General features: G+C 45.7%; 1 protein-coding gene across 1 annotated transcript in view; it reads right to left on the bottom strand.

The window, feature by feature from the left end:
- Window positions 1-6,130: 6,130 nt before the first annotated feature.
- Window positions 6,131-22,490, bottom strand: part of RHEX (regulator of hemoglobinization and erythroid cell expansion) — a 22,486-nt gene continuing 6,126 nt past the window's right edge. Inside the window, exons 2-6 of the mRNA XM_017880839.1 lie at window positions 10,722-10,828; window positions 10,380-10,480; window positions 8,751-8,894; window positions 7,354-7,415; window positions 6,131-6,804 (exon numbers count right to left, since the gene is read on the bottom strand). Coding sequence (XP_017736328.1) covers window positions 6,604-6,804; window positions 7,354-7,415; window positions 8,751-8,894; window positions 10,380-10,480; window positions 10,722-10,750 — 537 coding nt within the window. The 5' untranslated portion in view covers window positions 10,751-10,828 and the 3' untranslated portion in view covers window positions 6,131-6,603. The remainder of the gene's footprint in view (window positions 6,805-7,353; window positions 7,416-8,750; window positions 8,895-10,379; window positions 10,481-10,721; window positions 10,829-22,490) is intronic.

The raw sequence follows: 22,490 nt of genomic DNA on the forward strand, positions 1-22,490 counted from the left end.
AGTTGTTGGATTTTGATGACAATGACATTGATATACTCTTTGACTCAATTCTGGTGATGGTGGGTCCCCCCATGGTCACACTGTCCACTTTTGTCCTCATCTGGGATGCTGAATCCTCCTCCAAGGCTGGAAGAGGCTATAGGCCAAGATAGAGCCAAGGTAGACTTTCTGGACTCCAGGGGACTTTTATCATGGGGTAGCTTCCCCCCCAAATTCTGATTCCAATTGAAGAGAGAGCCTTGCTGGTGGAAAAGACATTAGCTGAAACGTCAGGGGAGCTGCATCCTGGTTCTGCCACCAGCAATGACACACATCAATAAAATGCTGGCCAGTCCTTGCTACCTTGGTTCTGGGAATCAAATAGGACTGTGGATATAAAAGTCATTTGTAAAGTCGTGAGCTCTATACTAATGTAAGGAATTACTAGTCTAATTAAAAGCTCCTGAGGGAAGCTCTAGGGAACACTTTCAGTCTCTACCCTTGACTCCCAGAGAAGCTTTGAGGAATGACTGTGGCTTTGCGGATATACTTCTTTAAGAGGCCACTCGGCTCTAAGAAGCCTCCTGAGGCTTTCTAAAAAGAAAAGAGCCTTGCTGAATGTTGTGAGTGAGCAAAGCATCCCAGTCCTTCAGTGCCAGAGAACTGGAGAGTGAGACCCTAATGGGACCAAGGCTCAGGCATATGGGAGGACCCACTCTCTCCCCCTCACTGAGTTCTATTGCCCGTATCAGCCCCTGACATCCAATACTTCTTCCCTGTCTATCTGCCCTGGTGAAGTGGGCTTAGAAGCCTTCCATGCCAGCCAGAGCTCTTGAATCTGCTCCCTCCCCTGCTTACATAAGCAGCCTCCCCACCCCCTTACCCCATCTTTAGACCACAGTTTCTGACCCTAATGCCTAGAGTTGGTAAATCTTTGTTCTTCATGATGACTGGGAGGTAGAAAGAACACCAGCTGTGTGCCCCAAAGACCTCACCCCTTTTCTACCTGTATCAACTTAAGCAAGTTGTCCAATCTCCCTGAGCAATGCTTTCTTCACTTATTAAATAGAAATAGCAATGCCCACTTTGTTAGGAGGGATTTGTAAGATTAGATTAGAGATAGAACACTCAACAGATGTTAGAGAGGGGAATAACGGCCTGGCTCCAGATTGCGTCTGGTAGATAACCTCCGGGGTCCTGACCTTTGCCTTCTATAGATCCCCTCTTACTACTGTGGTATTTTCTGTTTTGCACTGCACAAGAAGAATTTACTTAGAGTGGTGGCTTTGGAGCCCTACTTGTTCCTCCCATGGAAAGGCTACAGTTGATCTTTTCCAGAAAGCTGGTTCTGTCCTGTGATCTGGCCAGTGGGGAGCGACCGCACACTGGCTGAGGGCCTCGGGAAACCATTCCAGGAAGCTCCCGAAGGAAATGGTGGATCTCACTGGATCTAAGAGTGAAAGTTCTGCAGGACCTATAGGAGGCTCGCCTGGCCAGTCTGGGCCAGAGGAAGAGCCTTGAATAGGGTTCAAGGAGGAGGGGCCCTGTGGAAGCAAGAAGGAGGCTCTGTGCTCTCTGGGGTGAATCCCATTTCTGACAGCTAACGCCAGGAGAAACTGAACAATGCCATCTCTGCTGGGGCACTCGTGTAAAATGTTTATATCATCCTGTGACTGTGAATGACAGTACTTTAGTCCCTTAAAACCTATGTACAAGCAGGACATGAGGGGCAGATGGGACAGAGAGGAGGGCAGGAGGGGTTCATCGATTGACTACGGGGATTTCTCAGAATCATTTCTTACACTGTTTGGTACAGGCCAGTACTTTCCCAGATAATGTGTCTGTGTTTTGTATGTAAGTAGGTCTTTTATCTACTACAGGGCTATAGATTCAGCCCAGGCTGTAGCAGTTTATTCCTAGGTCAGAAACCCAGGTTGAAATTCACCAGTAAAAAGATTTAACATCCAGGAAATTCCTGTGCATCTTTAGTTTTCTAGGGACAATGATAACGGGATGTGCAAAATAAAATTAAAGTGTTTTTGTCTTGAGTGAAGGGGTGAGGTGGTTGGGGGAAGGGGCCACCCTCCATCCAGTTTAAGTGGGAAAAGCAGAGTGGCTTCGAATTTGTCATGGGGCCACAAGGTGGCAGTGTGGAGCCAAAAGTGGGCCTGGCCTGGGCTGGGCTTGGCTTGGCAGCTCCTGCCTAAGAACCAGCGTAAGGCCCTTTATCTAGCCAAATATTGCTGAGATCCAGTGCACCTTCTTTAACTCTCCTGGAGAATACGAAGCAGTAATGACTCACAGGGAAGGCTAGGAAAGTCACCCAGCCTCTTAGCTTGTGAGTCCTCAAGTTCCAAAGAGTCTTGGTCCCTCACTTGACCCGGTTCTCCTGAGATACCTGGACATACACTTGGTTCTCTCGAAACCCATGGAGATTTGGCACGGCAAAGAACAAGAGGTTTCTATTGCAAGGTGAGGAAATGAGTATAGGAATTCCTGCCCAAAAGGCAGCAAGACACATTAGTCAGTGTCTGAGGGCCCTAGTAGGACCTCAAAAAGCCACATGAGCTATAGTTACTTTACGGAGTCTGGTTTAGAATCTGGAGGCATGGGTTAGGAGGCCTCCTTGAGAGTGCCTTGGAGCCCAGCAATCTGTCCCAATTCCAGAAGCAAAGAAACCCACTGATGTTGAGCATAAAATACCTCCTCCCCCTAGTAGGTCTTGGTGGCTAATAAGATGCTCATGGAATTTTGCTGCAGTTCCCATGGTATGCATTTGGATGCTTGCTCCTTTAGAATAAGAATTCATTGAAGACAGGTCACATTTATTATGGTCTACTGTGGTCTATATGCCTAGGTCATTATTGGCATGTAATCCACCATCTAGTGGTTGCCAATAGCAAATCAGTTTTTCTGTGTCTTATTATCAGATACTTTTGGAAAAATCTTTGTCCAGTCCACGTCCTTGAAGAAACCCAGTGTGAAACAGTATGATTGTTCCTGGGAGGTACCAATGACATATAACGTGGCAAAATGTGACTTCATTGAACTGGAAGCTATGCTCCTCAGAGGGTGGTTACTCATACAGGTGACTATTTGCATCGATTTAGACAGCTCACCCTTGAAGCTCATGGAAATATGACAAACAAAAGGCCATTTTATTTCTAGGTGGCTTGCAGTGACTTTGAGGATTAGTTCAATTTAGCTGGCCCCAATCATTAGCTTATTGGCTCAAACTCCTCAGGAGGTGACATCAGCCTTCCTCTGTACTTATGAGGGCATCTGAGCAGTCATGTGCACTATTGAAGTTCTAAGCTCTTGGTAGAGTCACACGTTTAAATCTACTGTTAAACAGCACTCTCCAAGAATGCCTTCACTTTATAAGCAATCAGAAGGGGTTCTAATATTAACCTCCATGATATATTCACAATCGAATGTCATATTTCTGAAGCAGAGTTTATTATAGAGCTTAATCAGATGTTCTATAATCATTCTACAGCCTCTGGTCTCTGGTCCCTCTGACGTCACCTCCCTGTGCCAGAGTATCACAGCAGCCTCTGAGCCCAGACACAGACAGTTCTCCAGACAGTGCCACTTAGGGCTGCCCCTCAGGCATTTATTGAGAGCCTGCAGCAGGTCAGATCTGTTCCTTTACCTTCTGCCTTTTTTCCCATCTGTTGATTTTCCACCCTTTTTTTCTAAACTGAGATCAGAAATCAACTCTTTCTGGGATGTTTTCTCCGATTAAGGCTGCCTGATTCTAGCATCCTATTCCCTGGATCTGTGTAAATACTGATAGGCTCTTGTTTCATTGCTCTGTGTTCATTGTTTGTTACATGTTGTTTTGTACATGTTCTCTGGCTCTTTCCTGTCCCCACAATTAGGTCATAGATGCCTTGACCCCACCCAATCTTCTTTTTTGTTGTTCTCTCTCTCAACACCCAAGGCCTGTCCCAGAATTCTGAGGAAAGCAGGCAGTCTGTTTACTCTCATCCCGTCTTCTGGTGGGAACTGTCTCAGCAGTGTCCCTGCAGTGTCTCTTGGGTGCATTGTAAATTGTCTATATCTCTTCAGTACACTTTTGAATTTTTTTTTTTTTTTTTTGAAATGGAGTCTTGCTCTGTCACCCAGGCTGAAGTAGAATGGCACGTCTCGGCTCACTGCAACCTCCACCTCCCAGTTTAGGCCATTCTCCTGCCTCAGTCTCCCAAGTGGCTGAGATTATAGGCGTACACCACCACAACCAGTTAATTTTTGTATTTTTGGTAGAGGCAGGGTTTCACCATGTTGACCAGGCTGGTCTCGAACTCCTGACCTGAAATGATCCAACCACCTTGGCCTCCCAGAGTACCGGAATTATGGGGTGAGCCACTGCGCCTGGCATTTTTTTTTCCTTTTTTTAAGAGATCAGGTAGGGTGCAGTGGCTCATGCCTGTAATCCCAGTGCTTTGGGAGGCTGAGGTAGGAAGATCACTTAAGGTCAGGAGTTCAAGAGCAGCCTGGGCAACATAGTGAGACCCTCTTTACAAAACAATTTTTAAAATTAGCTGGGCATCATGGCATGCACCTGTAGTCGCAGCTATTTGAGACGCTTTGACAGGAGGATCGTTTGAGCTCAGCAATTTGAGGTTACACTGAGTCATGATCATACTCCTGCACTCCAGTTTGAGTGACAGAGACCCTGTCTCTAAAAGTAAATAAATAGATAAATAATAAATAGAAGAAATCAATAAGAAGTAGAGTTTCACTTCTTGATGGGACAATGTTGCTGTTATTATTTTTGGTATTTATTCCTCATTCTACCTGTCTAATCAGTAGACTCTGTTGTGTCCCTTTAAGAAAAGCTTTGTAAAGAGAAGAATGACCGTGGTAAGTAAAAGGTGAAGGGACAAATAAACCAGCAACATTTTCCAACCCCAGAAACCCAAACCAGAATCATCCCCTTACATCACCTTGGGGAAGAATAACTCAGGAGGAGGAAAGCCTGCCTGCTGCTCGCAGGGCCAGGGCTATAAAGGTCATCCACAGCCAGCACATGGAGCATAGTTAATAAATCTCAGATGTCTGAGACCTGAATGGCACTGGTCTTGGGTTTGAATTTGACTAGGAGTAAACCTAGGGTTTCAATTCTGGGGGGCATGTTTGTTTAGCTATTATGAGCAAAATTTCTTTTTATTTCATGTCTTAATTAGCTGTTGGAGAAAAATACTTCTCTAGTCACTGGTTACTCATGTTATCCATTTTAAAGCATTTTGATTCTCTGTGGTTTTCTAGGGCTAGGATATCTGAAAAGCATGACAAATTTTTCTTCATTTCTAACTTTTTGCTTTGTTTTGTTTTGAGACAGTGTCTCGCTCTGTCACCCAGGCTGGAGTGCAGTGCCACGATCTCGGCTCACTGAAGCCTCCAACTCCCGGGTTCAAGTGATTCTTCTGCCTCAGCCTCCCAAGTAGGTGGGATTACAGGTGCCCGCCAGCAAGCCCGGCAAAGTTTTGTATTTTTAGTAGAGATGGGTTTCACCATGTTGGCCAGTTTGGTCTCAAACTCCTGACTTCAAGTGATCTACCTGCTTCAGCCTCCCAAAGTGCTGGGATTACAGGCATGCACCACCATGCCTGGCTGCAATTTTTCATAGTTCTTGACTTTATTTACTGTTTTATCACACTGATTAGAACGTCTAGAACAATGTTAGATAACAAAGGAAATGGTGTGGACTTCTTACTTTGTTTCTGACTTAATAGGACTGTGTCTAGGAGCTTACAGTTAAATATCATGTAATCTCCTGATTTGAGATAAATCATTCTTAATTGAGTTAGGGAGTGTCCCTGTATTCCTACTCGTTTTGTTTTGTTTTGTTTTTTTAAAAAAAAAGGAATGAATCTTAAATTGCATTAGATTGAGCTTTGGGAGATTTTTCTTGGAATAAGAGATTATGATGCTGGTTGATATTTACCAGAATTCCATTTGTCATCTTTGGCTTATAAGAAACAGCAGATTCAAAGGTTGATGGATGGTGGGCTTTGTAAATGCACTATTTAAAGTTCTGAGGGCCGAGGAGGATTACTCAGCAAAACACGTCACTGAAAACGAGGAAAACTGCAGGGTTAGGCAACAGGAAAAGAAGAACTGGTGGTGGTTGCTATTTTATTTAAAACTTTTAAAGAAGTTGTTTATTGCCAATAATTAAAGAGCTCAAAGAGAAGTCATTTAACCATGAGATTGCCAAATAGAACTCTACAACAGCTGATTAAACCTTTTTAAAATTTTCCCTGGGGAGAGACTTCACCACTGTCTCTGCTAATGGACTCCATGGTTCTCATACTTTACCTGAAAGTTCTTCCTAACATCTGATCTGAATCTTTCTTGCCGGGGCATAGGCCTGTTTTCACACCCAAGTCTTGTTTTTGTTTTTGAGGAATAAACAGCCTTTATTGGGTACAGACCAGGAGTCCATGGGTCTTGAGGACCTCTGTGTGTTTGTCAGTTTTCTTCTCCACATTCTTTTTGGCCTGTTTCCAAGACTTGTGAGCTCTATGCCTTGTTTAAGGGGGAAAAATGGCATTTCCCTACAAATTAAATGTAAGAATCTGTAGAGAACTGGACCCCATTAAAAATATCTGGAATTTATATGGTCACTTGATTGTATTCTGCTGGCTCAGACAGAGCAGGGTTGACAAAATACCAGAAATTGGGATTGTGGCTTTCTGGATTGACATTGACATAATCTGTGATTTCCTTTATGTTCTCATAGTCCAGGGCGGAGTCATTTTTTAGTTCTTCAGGGGCCGAAAAGATGACTTGTGTGTAATCCACATCCTCGGTGTCCTTAGGAGAAAGCAGAGATATGTGGGTCAAGATCCCTACCACGTTTGGAGGATATAAGACCCCAGGACTGAACTCTTACTCAAAGAGGTTTGCCCATTGCTTGGTGGGGAAGATCTGGGTCCAAGTAGCTGTGTCTGAGAGCAGTCCAGGGCAGTGAGGAAGAGTACCAGTGACTTTGTTCCACCTGTCTGCAGGGAATGGGATTACAGACGAGCAGGTGGAGGCAACAGGAAGATGCTGAGACTCAATTCAAGTGAGATCAGGCCTCACAGCAGACTTCAGCCCAATGACTGGGGCATGGGGAAAGGGTTTCCCATCAGCACTTTCATTTTTATAGTCTGTTCAGACCCACTTTGTTTGGGTGATCCATGCTGATATGGGTTATGGGTGGAAGCCTGACTCCCCTCACCTGAAGATGCTGTAATGACTCAAGAACCCCTCTTTTCTTGCTCCCACTCCATAGCTGGGGTAACCTGAGTTTTCAGCGTTTCGCAGCAGGAACCTCCAGATGGCCTATGTTGGTCTGAGATCACTGGGCACATCCATTACCTGGCAGGCGGGAGGCGAACCGCAGGAGCTGTCCGAGCTATCTGAGGATGTGTCGTTGCCATCTGGGGAGAAATAGAAACGGTTCCTCTTCCAAAGCAAGCCAGAGGGTGTTAAGAGAGGATAGAGACAATGGAAGGGAGAATTGGCTTATTATCAGATAAAGACAGAGGCAGAGCCAGCAACACAAAGTGGGGTAGGAAAGAGAGATACAGAGACCCCAAAAGAGGAAGAAGGAGAAACAGAATAGGGCAAGAGTTGGGGAGAGAACGTCTCCAAAAATAGGCAGGGACATGTCCAAGAGGCCAGGCACTGCCACTTCATTCAACTCCATCTAAAACTAATTTTAAAAAATACACTAGGTTGACTGTGCTTGGAAAGGGCTGTCTTCTAGAAAGAAAAGTCAGGAGGAACATGCTGGGACAATGTGGCCCAATGCAAACAGCCTTGGCCTCAGAAGTTACACCTTCTAGTCCAAAGCTGTCACTAAATCTAGGCAGATCACATCTCTTTTTGTGCCCTGGTTTTCGTCACTCCCAAGACAAGAGGGTTGAGCAAGGGTCTCTGAGGTCCCTGCCAGCTAAACAATCCCTGATTCTAGCCAGGCTCTGGTGAAGCTTTGGGGCCAGGGGTTAGGGTAAGGCCAGTGCCTCTCCAGTTCTGCTGAAACATGCATATAAGCAGCACCCTCAGGTCCCCACAGGCAGGCACTGAGGCCATATCTCAACTGAAAAGATAAAATCAGGAGAGAGCAAATTCAAACCAATCAAGAGATAAACCAGTGGAAGAAGTGCAATCTCTGGTGAGTGAGCCCCCATGCGGGAGTTGCCTTGTTGCCAAAGCAGTCATTTCCACTGTGAATCGTGACCTATTGGCTCACTTGCAGGAGGGTGATATAGATTTGAACCAGCAACAAGATTCACATTTATACACTCAGATACCCACTGCAGATCTAAGACCCTGAAGAAGGGTCCCTCTAGGGACTGTGGAGGAGCCAACTAAGGAGCCAGTCAGTAACACTGACATAGCAGCAGCCATGGTGGAGGCAGGCAGAGGCGGGTGAAATTCTAACTCCACTATTAGCTGATCATTCCGAAGAAAAGATGCCACAGCTTTACAAAGAAAAGAGCAGGGACATTTCCCAAGCCCCCTGCAATCATTTGCACACGATTAAACCCGGAGAAGAACTTAGACCCACACAAACTCAGCAGGAACTCCCCCACGAAGTAGAATAAAACAGCTTTCTGAAAAAAGTAGGCTGGCAAGGCTGTCCTGATGTGGGTGTGAGGAATCCTCAGCCTAGAGGTTTGGGCCTGTGGGGTTGCTGCAGGGAGGTCCTGGGTGTCCAGACAGAGCAAAGTAAGCGCCGAGACAAGTTCTCCCCTCAACCCCTTACTCACTCCTGTAAAGGGAATCAGACATTGGAATGTCTCTTTCTGTCTGAGTCTCCTTCATCTCTTTGGCAGCAGGTGGATGATGGTGGGCAGGGCTGGGCCTGGGGACCTGGAGCCTGGCCGCTTTCAGTATCTGTTCACTCTGGTGGACTAGAAGGGAGAAGGGAGGAATCAAAAGTGGAAGGTGGCCAGGCGCAATAGCTCATGCCTGTAATCCCAGCAATTTGGGAGGCTGAGGTGGGTGGATTACTTGAGGTCAGAAGTTCAAGACCAGCCTGGTCAACATGGAAACCCCATCTCTCTAAAAATACAAAATTAGCCGGGCATGGTGATGTGTGCCTGTAATACCAGCTACTAGAGAGGGAAGGCAAGAGAATCACTTGAACCCGGGAGGCAGAGGTTGCAGTGAGCCGAGATTGTGCCACTGCACTCAAGCCTGGGGGACAGAGTGAGACTCCATCTCAAAAAAAAACACACACACAAAAAAACGTGGAAGCTGCCTGGGTTGGGCACATCCGCTCTTGAACCAGTGCCTTCTGAACACTGCCCTCAATAAAGCAAACCTTTCAGAAAGATCCCTTCAAACTTCAGCACTGCTGTGCTCAAAACCCTGCCATGGTTCTGCACCTCACTTGGAAAAACCCAAGTCCCAGCCTCGGAGGGCTCACTCCTCCCTCCCCTCTGGCTTTCTCCTGCTTCTCTCCGCCCGCTCCAGCTGCCCGGCCTCTTTGCTCTTGCTACTGTGTGCCTAACACGTTCCTCCTTCAGGCCTTTGCAGGTAGAGCTCACGTCTCACTCCCTGCAAGTTTATACTCAAAGGTTAGCCTCTCGGGGATGCCAACCATCCACCAAGCTGTATCTACTCCCTTGCTCCATTTTTCCTCCCTGGCACTTACCATAATCTAGCATATACATGTTTTACTTGTTTATCTTGTTTGTTGTCACATGGAATGAAAGATTCCGAGGGTAGGAATTTTTGTTTTGTTCCCTGTTGTATAGCCTAGGCCCAGAGAGTGTCTTAGATCCTCAAGAAATATCTGTTGAATGAATGAATGAACAAACAGATGAATGAAGCTCAACTTAACTAGAGAGACCCTCAAAACATCATCTTGCCTGGTCCTTTCTCTTAGCACAACCAAAGCAGCAGCATCTTGCCTTATTTTCCCTAATTGAAATGCCTTTCCAGGACTGAGCTTCACTACCTTCTATTGTATATCAGTTCAAGAATTTAATCTCTAAGTCTAGCCATATTTCCTTCTGTTGTAATTCAAGGCCATTTCTTCATGTTCAGTCCTTTGGCAGTGATGAAGAAAATTAATTAGACCCAGGTTACATGAGCACTTCCTCATAGGCATTGCAAAAGCTGTGCCTAGGCAGAAGGTCTGGGTAGTGGAAGGATGTGGATGGTCACTTCCAGCCAGAAATAGTTGGTTAAAAGGTGAGGTCAGAGTGGGGATTACCCAGTTACAGTTATGGAGTGGGGTGGGAGGTGCAGAGGGGGAAGGATTTGGCTGGTGGGTCCTCTGGTAGGTTTTTGAGTGACATTTGGGAACTCGAAAGGGGTCTTGTCCTGCTGGAGGCTCAAGAATGGTCTCTCAGAGTAACTAGGAGGGAAGAGGATGCTGAGCCAGTTACCGATTTGCCTGCTGAGCAGGTAGTTGATGACGATGAGGAGGCAGGCCTGTAGCAAGAGGGACACCACCGCAATCACTAAGCCATGCCAGACCTCCATGACCCTGTTGGGAAAGAAAAAGGGGCAAAGTCAGAGATTGCAGGGATGTGAATACAACTGCAAATCTATCCCTGTCCTGGCTGGAGGCAGACATCTGGCATTGCTGCATGTCCCAGGGTAGGTCCCTTTGCCTCTCTGGACAATAAGGCTGGGGGAGCCAGGAAGGGTGGTATGTGTGCTTGGAAGCCAGCTATACCAGTTAGCTTGGTGGGAACCCTGCTCCTGCTCTTCTTGGGCCTACTCACTCTGTCAGCATGATGAGCTCCTTGCTCATAAGTTGGGGCTCAGGCACTTTCGGGAACCACTCTGGCACCTCGTCTCTCAGTAGTGCCACCGGCAGGGTGCTGGAGATCTGCAAGAGGTAAGGAGCTGGTCAGGACTCCATGGCTCTTTATACAAATTTCCCTTGGGCAAACTCAGCTACTTGAAGATCAATTGTGACACATGCCCAGTTTATTCATCATACTTGCTTCAGTCTCCACTTTCCTACATGATACATTCTAGACACTTCTCCTAAGGAAATTTAGTGAGTAAAGTGCACTTAACATTTTCACTCCCAAAGATTTCTGTCTAGTTTGGTTTATAAAGGTGGATTCAGAATCCAGATATGAGTCCCTTATTTGGTATAGATTCAGCATGTGAAAGGGGTAGGTGGGGAGTGAAAAGCAGCAATCTTCTAGATGGGAGAACTCCCCTTCCTGTTTGGGCTGGAGCTCTCTCTCCATTCGTCCCTGCACCCAGTGCCAAGAAGCACCACAGGTCACCTTGTTACCAGCAGGGCTTCTGGGTTCTTTCTGTAGGAGAGCTGTGACTAGTTGCTGGTAAGGAGGGCCGCAGGGAGGCAGGAGGCAGGAGGCAGGGACCCTGGGGACTGACCCAGACAGCGAACAAGAAAAGACTCCAGGAAATTACCTGCCTCTCACCTCCTCGGAGTCCTTAGACAAATGGATAGAAAATCCGTTATTGCCCAATGATCAGCAAACTCCACAAAGAAAGTTCAGTCAAAATTGACTTGGGCCAGGTAGGATGGCTTACCCCTGTAATCCCAGCACCTTTGGAGGCTGAGGTGGGCAGATCACTTGAGCCTAGGAGTTCATGACCAGCCCAGGTAACATGGCGAAACCTCGTCTCTACTAAAAATATAAAAATTAGCCAGGCATGTGGCATGTGCCTGTGGTCCCAGCTACTGAGGAGGCTGAGGTGGGAGGATCTCTTGAACCAAGGAGGTTGAGACTTCAGTGAGCTGTGATGGTGCTACTACATTCCAGCCTGGGTAACAGAGCAAGACCCTGTCTAAAAAAAAAAAAAAAGGCGGGGGGGGGGGGGGGGGGGGGGGGGGACTTGTGCACAAAATAAAAAGTGTAGAGCCAACACACTGGAAAGAAAACACAAACATGATTGCAATAAAGCAAGACAGGGATTTTTCAGAAAAAACAATGATCTTGAAGGATTTGGTGGCTTGATTGAAAAAGGGGGAGAGCTGTATTGAAAATATCCTGCTCTTGTCTAATTTTGGATAAGCCTCCCCTAAGATAAATTTCAATACAGATCCTGATTTCTCAAGCTTCATCTGGGATTCTTCAAGACCCCTGCCAGGGCAGCTGCACAAGGAAGACTGGGCTTTACCAGAAGAGCTTTATTGTATCATGAAAGACATGAAAATTGTGGAAGGGGGCTAGAAGCTAGGCCAGTGTGTTTGAGAAAGCAACAATGTTCCACTTTTAAAGGAATTCTGGTGCTTTCGTATTGATTGTCTAATATTGAATGTCTCATTTGTCCTTAATCACAGATACGAGTCTCCCCTTGAGGGGGTCGGCCAGTAGGTTGCCTGGGCTGTCTTCCAATACTACACTCAAAGCTTTTATTTTTTAAGGCTCCTCTTCTACTTTATTTATTTAAAATTACGCAACTAGTAGACATTTGTCGTCAAAAAATTAAAAATATGAATGAGCAACGCGTTTTAGAAAATCGCCCCAAATTGAGCCGGACACAGTGCCTCATACCTATAACCCCAGCACTTCAGGAGGCCGATGCAGGTGGATTTTTTGAGTCCAGGAGGTCAAGACCAGCCTGGGTAACATAGCAAGACCCCATCTCTACAAAACATACAAAAAAATTAGCTAGGTGTGCCTGGCACATGCCTACAGTCTCAGCTACTCAGGAGGCTGAGGTGGGAGGATCACCCGAGTCCAGGTCGAGGCTGCAGTGAGCCATGATCATGCCACTGCACTCCAGTCTGGGTGACAGAATGAGATCTGGTATCAAAAAAAAAAATTACCCCAAATCTTTTTTTTTTTTTTTTGGGACGGAGTTTCACGTTGTTGCCCAGGCTGGAGTGCAATGACACGATCTCGGCTCACTGCAACCTCTGCCTCCCAGGTTCAAGCGATTCTCCTGCCTCAGCCCCCCAAGTAGCTGGGATTACAGGCATGCACCACCACGCCCTGCTAATTTTGTATTTTTAGTAGAGACGGGGTTTCTCCGTGTTGGTCAGGCTGGTCGAACTCCCGACCTCAGGCGATCCGCCCACCTCGGCCTCCCTAAGTGTTGGGATTACAGGCGTGAGCCACCACGCCAGGCTGAAATTACCCCAAATCTTATTCCATATCCTTCCAGAAAATTGTATAAATATTTTCACGAATGTAAGTGCAAGTATATATGCAAATATGTGTGTATACAGAGACAATGTCTTTAAAACATGGAATCATACAGATTGTTAGCTTTTATTTTTCTCTTAATATATCGTAAACATGCTTTTGGTCAGAAAACCCCATTAAAAGGCTCCAACCTGGCTATCCCCAGGCCACATTTGACACCTAATTTTTGTCTGATGAAGTGCTTTAGTGATTTGAATTTGTATGTCCCTAAAATGGGATGTGATTTCTTCACTTGCTGACTAATCCCTAAAGGCATTTGAGTTTGCCACCTTTGAGTTTTACAGTATCATTTCAAATTCCTACCATGATTGCCCTTGATCAGTGTTTCTCGGTAGTATCTGACATTTGGAGCCAGACAAGTCCTTATTGTCTAAAATTGTTTTGCAGACTGCAGGTCATGGAGCCTCCTGAAAGCCCCCCAGTGTAACAGGCCAGTGTAATGGCCAAAAGGACCCCAAATGACCCTACACATTTCCAAAAGCCCCCCTGAGGTAGGAGGATTTGCTCCCAGTTGAGAATCACTGAATTTGATATATGTTCCATTATTTTAAAATTAATACCTTAATTTGGCCCTTTATACAAAACTAGATTGCCTACACCTTGTTCCACATTTGAATATATTCTGAGCATATACTCAGAGCATATACTTTGGGAGAGCGAGGTGGAAGGATCACCGAGGCTGGGAGTTTGACAACAGCCTGGTGACAGAGTAAGACCTTGTCCCCTCTACTAGCCAAATGACACAGAGGAGCTCATCCAAATGCAAACAGTAAATAGTATGGATGTCCAACAGTCTTAAATACTAATTTCAGTTCTGTTCCCTTCTAGATGGGAATTACTGAACTCAGGGTCTCGGTTTAATAATTTCTGTATCTATAAAATGAGAAGAATAATAGCTTCCTTCTTCACAGAGTTCTTGCATGAGCTCAGTGATTCATGCTGTTTGTAAAGACCTTTACACAATTCCAGGAAAATAGGAGGTGTCAGCTTCAGAGCCCAAGCTAAGCCATCATATCCCCTGTGACTCGCACGTGTACATCCAGATGGCCCGAAGCAACTGAAGATCCACAGAAGAAGTGAAAATAGCCGTAACTGATGACATTCCACCATTGTGATTTGTCCCTGCCCCACCTAACTTATACGATGTATTCTCCCCCTGCCCTTGAGAAGGTACTTTGTAATAGTCTCCCCCCAACTTAAGAAAGCATTTTGAACGCCTATGCCAAACCTATAAGAACTAATGATAATCCCACCACCCTTTGCTGACTCTCTTTTCGGACTCAGCCCGCCAGCACCTAGGTGAAATAAACAGCCTTGTTGCTCACACAAAGCCTGTTTGGTGGTCTCTTCACAGGGACGCACACGACATTTGGTGCCTAAGACCTGGGACAGGAGGACTCCTTCAGGACACCAGTCCCCTGTCCTCGCCCTCACTCCGTGAGGAGATCCACCTACGACCTCGGGTCCTCAGACCAACCAGCCCAAGGAACATCTCACCAATTTCAAATCGGGTGAGTGATTTTTCACTCTTCTCCAGCCTCTCTCCCTACCCTTCAATCTTCCTCTCTCACTACCCTTCATTCTCCCTGTCCTTCCAATTCCAGTTCTTTTTCCTCTCTAGTAGAGACAAAGGAGACACATTTTATCTGTGGACCCAAAACTCCAGTGCCGGTCATGGACTCGGGAAGATAGTCTTCCCTTGGTGTTTAATCACTGCAGGGGTGCCTGCCTGATTATTCACCCACATTTCATTGGTGTCTGATCACCACAGGGACACCTGCCTTGGTCATTCACCCACATGTCCTTGGTGGCAAATCAATTGCAGCGACGCCTGCTTTGGCTGCTCACCTCCCACCCCCTTCTCTGTATCTCTACCCTCTCTTTTCTCTAGGCTTGCCTCCTTCACTATGGGCAGTCTTCCACCCTCCATTCCTTCTTCTTCTCCCTTAGCCTGTGTTCTCAAAAACTTAAAATCTCTTCAACTCACACCTAACCTAAAACCTAATTGCCTTATTTTGTTCTGCAATACCGCTTGGGCCCAGTACAAACTCAACAGTAGTTCCCAGTGGTCACAGAATGGCACTTTCCGTTTGTCTGTCTTCCAAGACCTAGATAATTTTTGTCGAAAAATGGGCAAATGCTCTGAGGTGACTGACGTCCAGGCATTCTTTTACACATTGGTCCCTCCCTGCTCCCAATGCAACTCATCCCAAATCTTTCTTCTTTCTCTCCTGTCTGTTCCTTCAGTCTCCACCCCAAGCTCTGAGTCCTTTGAATCTTCCTTTTCTATGGACTCATCTGACCTCTCCCCTCCTCCCCAGGCTGCTCCTCGCCAGGCTGAGCCAGGTCCCAATTCTTCCTCAGCTTCTGCTCCCCCACCCTATAATCCTTTTATCACCTCCTCTCCTCACACCCAGTCCTGCTTACAGTTTTGTTCCGTGACCAGCCCTCCCCCACCTGCCCAACAATTTCCTCCTAAAGAGGTGGCTGGAGCTGAAGGTATAGTCAAGGTTAATGCTCCTTTTTCGTCATCTGACCTCTCCCAAGGCAGTTAGCATTTTGGCTCTTTTTCATCAAATATAAAAACCCAGCCCAGTTCATGGCCCATTTGGCAACAACCCTTAGACACTTTACCGCCCTAGACCCAGAGGAGCCAGAAGGCCGTCTTATTCTCAATATGCATTTTATTAACCAGTCCCCTCCCGACATTAGAAAAAGCTCCAAAAATTAGATTCCGGCCCTCAAACACCACAATAGGACTTAATTAACCTTGCCTTCAAGGTGTACAATAATAGAGAAGAGGCAGCCAAGCGACAACGCATCTCTGAGTTACAGCTACTCGCCTCTGCTGTAAGACAACCCACAACCATGTCTCCAGCATACAAAAACTTCAGAACATCCAAGCCACAGCTCCTTCAAAACTTCCTAGTGGACTTTGCTTCAAATGCCAAAAGCCTGGTCACTGGGCCTCAGAATGCCTGCAGCCCAGGATTCCTCCTAAGCCGTGCCCTGTCTGTGCAGGCCCCCACTGGAGGTCAGACTGTTCGACTCACATCGCCGCCGCTCCTAAAGCTCCTGGAGCCCAAACCCAACGTTCCTTGGCCGACTCCTTCCCAGATCTCCTCGGCTTAGCAGCTGAAGACTGACGCTGCCTGATCACCTCAGAAGCCCCCTGGACCATCACGGACGTGGAGCTTCAGGTAACTCTTACCGTGGAGAGTAAGTCCATCCCCTGTTTAATCGATACGGGGGCTACCCACTCCACATTACCTTCTTTTCAAGGGCCTGTTTCCCTTGCCCTCATAACTGTTGTGGGTATTGACAGCCAAGCTTCAAAACCCCTTAAAACTCTCCCACTCTGGTACCAACTTGGACAACATTCTTTTACGCACTCCTTTTTAGTTATCCCCACCTGCCCAGTTCTCTTATTAGGCTGAGACGTTTTAACCAAATTATCTGCTTCCCTGACTATTCCTGGACTACAGCCACATCTCTTTGCCACCCTTCTTCCCAATCTAAAGCCTCCTTTGCATCTTCCTCTCATATCCCCCAACCTTAAGCCACAAGTATGGGATACCTCTACTTCCTCCCTGGCAACTGATCACACGCCCATTACTATCCCATTAAAACCTAATCACCCTTACCCCACTCAACGCCAATATCTCATCCCACAGCACGCTTTAAAAGGATTAAAGCCTGTTATCGCTCGCCTGTTACAGCATGGCCTTTTAAAGCCTATAAACTCTCCTTACAATTCCCACATTTTACCTGTCCAAAACCCGGACAAGCCTTACAGGTTAGTTCAGGATCTGTGCCTTATCAACCAAATTGTCTTGCCTAAGCACTCCATGGTGCCAAACCCGTATACTCTCCTATCCTCAGTACCTCCCTCCACAACCCCTCCATAACCCATTATTCTGTTCTGGATCTCAAACATGCTTTCTTTTCTGTTCGTTTGCACCTTTCATCCCAGCCTCTCTGTGCTTTCACTTGGACTGACACTGACACTCATCAGGATGAGCAACTTACCTGGGCTGGACGGCTGTAAGACCTCACGGACAGCCCCCATTATTTCAGTCAAGCCCAAATTTCTTCCTCATTTCTTACCTGTCTCGGCATAATTCTTCATGAAAACACATGTGCTCTCCCTGCTAACTGTGTCCGGTTAATGCCCAATCTCTTCCACAAAACAACAACTTCTTTCCTTCCTAGGCTTGGTTAGGTACTTCTGTCTTTGGATAACTAGTTTTATCATCCTAACTAAACCATTATATAAAGTCACAAAAGCAAAGCTAGCTGATCCCATAGATCCTAAATCCTGTTGCCACTCCTTTCCATTACTTAAAAGCAGCCCTAGAAGCTGCTTCCACAGTAGCTTTCCCTAACTCATCCTAACCCTTTTCATTACACACAGCCAAAGTGCAGGGCTGTGCGGTCAGAGTTCTTACACAAGAGCCAGGACCGCGTCCTGTAGCCTTTCTGTCCAAACATCTTGACCTTACTGTTTTAGCCTAGCCCTCATGTCTGCGTGTGGCAGCTGCCACTGCTTTAATAGTTTTAGAGGCCCTCAAACATCACAAACTATGCTCAACTCACCCTCTACAGTTCTCATAACTTCCAAAATCATTTTCTTCCTCACACCTGATGCATATACTTTCTGCCCCCCTCCATTACCTCTCAGCAAGCCAAACTCATTGCCTTGACTTGGGCCCTCATTCTTGCAAAGGGACTACGTGTTAATATTTATACTGACTCTAAATATGCCTTCCATATCCTACACCACCGTGGTGTTATATGGGCTGAAAGAGGTTTCCTCACTATGCAAGGATCCTCCATCCTTAATGCCTCTTTAATAAAAACTCTTCTCAAGTCTGCTTTACTTCCAAAGGAAGCTGGAGTCATTCACTGCAAGGGCCATCAAAAGGCATCAGATCCCATCGCTCAGGGCAATGCTTATGCTGATAAGGTAGCTAAAGAAGCAGCTAGCTTCCAACTTTTTTCCCTCGCGGCCAGTTTTTCTCCTTCTCATCGTCACTCCCACCTACTCTCCCACTGAAACTTCCACCTATCAATCTCTTCCCACACAAGGCAAATGGTTCTTGGACCAAGGAAAATATCTCCTTCCAGCCTCACAGGCCCATTCTATTCTGTCGTCATTTCATAACCTCTTCCATGTAGGTTACAAGCCGCTAGCCCACCTCTTAGAACCTCTCATTTCTTTTCCATCATGGAAATCTGTCCTCAAGGAAATCACTTCTCAGTGTTCCATCTGCTATTCTACTACTCCTCAGGGATTGTTCAGGCCCTGTGACCTCCCTTCCCTACATATCAAGCTTGGGGATTTGCCCCCGCCCAGGACTGGCAAATTGACTTTACTCACATGCCCCGAGCCCGGAAACTAAAATACCTCTTGGTCTGGGTAGACACTTTCACTGGATGGGTAGAGGCTTTTCCCACAGGATCTGAGAAGGCCACCATGGTCATTTCTTCCCTTCTGTCGGACATAACTCCTGGGTTTGGCCTTCCTACCTCTATACAGTCCGACAATGGATCGGCCTTTACTAGTCAAATCGCCCAAGCAGTTTCTTAGGCTCTTGGTATTCAGTGGAACCTGCATACCCCTTACCATTCTCAATCTTCAGGAAAAGTAGAATGGACTAAAGGTCTTTCAAAAACACACCTCACCAAGCTCAGCCTCCAACTTAAAAAGGAGGACTCTGTCAAGGATAGAGCCCCTAAACTCGCCAACCAAGTAATTACGCTGAACCTCCTTGGGCATTCTCTAATTGGATGTCCAGGGTCCTCCCAATTTTTAGTCCTTTAATACTTGTTTTTCTCCTTCTCTTATGTGGACCTTGTGTCTTCCGTTTAGTTTCTCAGTTCATCCAAAACTTTATCCAGGCCATCTGCAATCATTCTATATGACAAATGCTCCTTCTAACAACCCCACAATATCACCCCTTACCACAAAATCTTCTTTCAGTTTAATCTCTCCCACTCTAGGTTCCTATGCCACCCCTAATCCTGCTCGAAGCAGCCCTGAGAAACATCGCCCATTATCTCTCCATACCACCCTCACAAATTTTCACTTCCCCAACACTGCACCACTATTTTGTTTCATTTTTCTTACTAATATAAGAAGACAGGAATGTCAGGCCTCTGACCCCAAGCTAAGCCATCATATCCCCTGTGACATGTATACATTCCACGTGTACATCCAGATGGCCTGAAGCAACTGAAGATCCACAAAAGAAGTGAAAATAGCCTTCACTGATGACATTCCACCATTGTGATTTGTTCCTGCCCCACCTAACTGATACCATATAGTCTCCTCCGCCCTTAAGAAGGTACTTTGTATTCTCCCCCGCCCTTAAGAATGTATTTTGTACACCTATGCCAAACCTATAAGAACTAATGATAATCCCACCACCCTTTGCTGACTCTCTTTTCGGACTCAGCCTGCCAGCACCTAGGTGAAATAAACAGTCTTATTGCTCACACAAAGCCTGTTTGGTGGTCTCTTCACACAGATGCGCATGACAGGAGGCACTCAGTAATTAGGTATTATTCAACCCTAAAATCCTCCACCACGATGGTGACTAGAATTATTAAAAATTGGATTGGTCTACTTTAGAAAATTTAGGCAGGCCGGGCATGGTGGCCCATGCCTGTAATCCCAGCACTTTGGGAGGCCGAGGCGGGCAGATCACAAGGTCAGGAGATCAAGACCACGGTGAAACCCCATCTCTATTAAAATACAAAAGTTAGCTGGGCGCTGTGGCGGGTGCCTGTAGTCCCAGCTACTCAGGAGGCTGAGGCAGGAGAATGGAGTAGGCGGAGCTTGCAGTGAGCCGAGATTGCGCCACTGCACTCCAGCCTGGGCACAGAGTGAGACTCCGTCTCAAAAAAAAAAAAAAAAAAAAAAAAAATTTAGGCATTTGTTGTGAGTACAGTTTGGAGATAAGATCCAGGACAGGATGAGGTATGAAAATTATGGCAGATGTCATTATTTAAGTGGCCAATGGCTCTAACCACATGAGCAGGTTGTTCCTTGGGGTCTAATTACAGACTTCTGATCAGACAGTCAGCAGCGACATCTGCTCATTTGTGCACACGCATGGGTGTACATACATACACGCCCCAAATAACCAGGAAATGGGCAATTTAAGGTAATTATGTTATGAAAAACACATGGACTATGTGAGGGTTTGATATGCCTTGTTCCATCCTCGAGGTAGGGACAGTCCTGTCCTCTCACGCTGTGCTGAATTTTGGCACCCAGACCTCACACTAATGTAGTGCCCTGCCAGGCACCTCAAAACCAAACTTCAGACTGGGCATGGTGGTTCATGCTTGTAATCCCAGCACTTTGGGAGAGCAAGATGGAAGGATCACTCGAGACCAGGAGTTTGAGAAGAGCCTGGGTGACAGAGTAAAACCCTGTCCCTCCTCCCCCGACTAAAAAAAAACCCACTTCGTCCCAGTGCTAACAACATTTATTCTGTTTGCTTCAGACTTGTAGTTAAGGCTGGATTCCATTTCATTAAGTTTCCCTCCTCCACTGATACAGGAGCTTTCTCATGACCTTTTCAACAGGTGCAGCGTAACATCGGGGGGAATAAAAAGACACCCACTTTCCTGCCAGGAACCATGCTTTCTTTGGATAGGTTTATTCTAGAAAGAATGGTTTAAAACAAGATCACAATAGAAGATGATTTCTATGAAAAATCATATGGATTAGGCCAGGCGTAGTGGTGCACACCTGTAATCCCAGCACTTTGGAGGCCGAAGCGGGGGGATCACGAGGTCAAGTGTTTAAGACCAGCCTGGCTAAGATGGTGAAACCCCATCTCTACTAAAAATACAAAAATTAGCCAGGCAAGGTGGCAGGTGCCTGTAATCCCAGCTACTTGAGAGGCTGAGGCAGAGAACTGCTTGAACCTGGGAGGCGGAGGTTGCAGTGAGCCAAGATCACGTCACTGCATTCCAGCCTGAGCAACAGAGTGAGACTCCGTCTGAAAAAAAAAAAAAGAAAGAAAGAAAGAAAAGAAAAGAAAAATCATATGGATCAAAGTAATTATAATCAACATTGTCAGCTGACTTTATCCATCTTTTCAAATGAAGTAGCTGTAAACTTTCTTTGCTGTCTCCATTAATTTGTTGTTTTTAACATTAGCTAAGGTGAAATGGAAAGAGAAAAAAAGAAGGGGAAAGAAGGGAGCTAGGGCCTGCCTTCTCCTGGCTCTGTCACTTGCTAACAGTGTGACTTCGGACAGGGAGACGTTCCCTCTAGGCCCTGGTGAATTAGGGAGCTTGGCAAAGTACTCCTAAGGCTCTTTTCAGCCCTGAGCATCCTGCTCTTTAAAGGTTGGAGTGAAGTAAGGTGAAAAGAAAGCAAAGCTGGATGGAAATGGAAATTTTAAAAAGAAAAAAATCTTTATTTCCATTTTGTAATATCCAGCCTCCTCCACATTGCTAGACTTTCTCCCCCAGTCTAATATGCAGTTTCCAATAATGAAGAAAAGGAGGAAACACAAATAAACCAAATTAATAATATAGGGACTACTAATCTCAGAAACGGAAGGGATTAAAATTTTTCAACAAAAATGAGGTACCAAAAAAGAAGAGATTTAAAAAAATTGTTAGACTACAAAATTTTTTTGATGAAATCTCAGTAAAATGGATAGTTTCCTAGAAAAACATAAATTAACAAAATTGATTCCATATGGCATGGAAAACTTAGACCAAAACCAAACCAAAATAACAAAAAATAAGTTTAGGAAGCAGCATGGTATCTAGCCGTTAAAGGCAAAGAACCTGGAGTCAAACTGCTTGGGTTCAAATCCCAGCTCATTCTCTGCATGAGCTTGGCCTGGCTATTTAACCTCTCAAAGCCTCAGTCTTTTAATATTTAAGATGGGAACAATAACTAATTTTGGGACTAGATAAGACAAATACAAATGACAACTACTTCTGAGGATGAAATTAGATGAGCTATGTGAAATAGTTATTAGAACTTTTGGCACATAGTAATAAGCATCCAATGAATGCAAGCTATTATTATTTAGAAATTAAAAGCATTGGCTGGGCCCAGTGGCTCACACTTGTAATCCCAGCACTTTGGGAGACTGAGGCAGTTGAATAGCTTGAGCCCAGGAGTTGGAGATAAGCCTGGGCAACAAGGCAAGACCCCATCTTTATCAAAAAGAAAAGAAAAAAAGAAAAGAAAGAGAAAGAAAAAAGAAAGAGAAAAAGGAAGAAGAAAGAAAGAGAGAGAAAGAAGAAGGAAGGAAGGAAGGAAGGAAGGAAGGAAGGAAGGAAGGAAGGAAGGAAGGAAGGAAGGAAGGAAGGAAGGGG

The sequence above is a fragment of the Rhinopithecus bieti genome, unplaced genomic scaffold (assembly GCF_001698545.2).
Source record: "Rhinopithecus bieti isolate Rb0 unplaced genomic scaffold, ASM169854v2 scaffold_12049, whole genome shotgun sequence".
NCBI classification, from domain to species: Eukaryota; Metazoa; Chordata; class Mammalia; order Primates; family Cercopithecidae; genus Rhinopithecus; species Rhinopithecus bieti.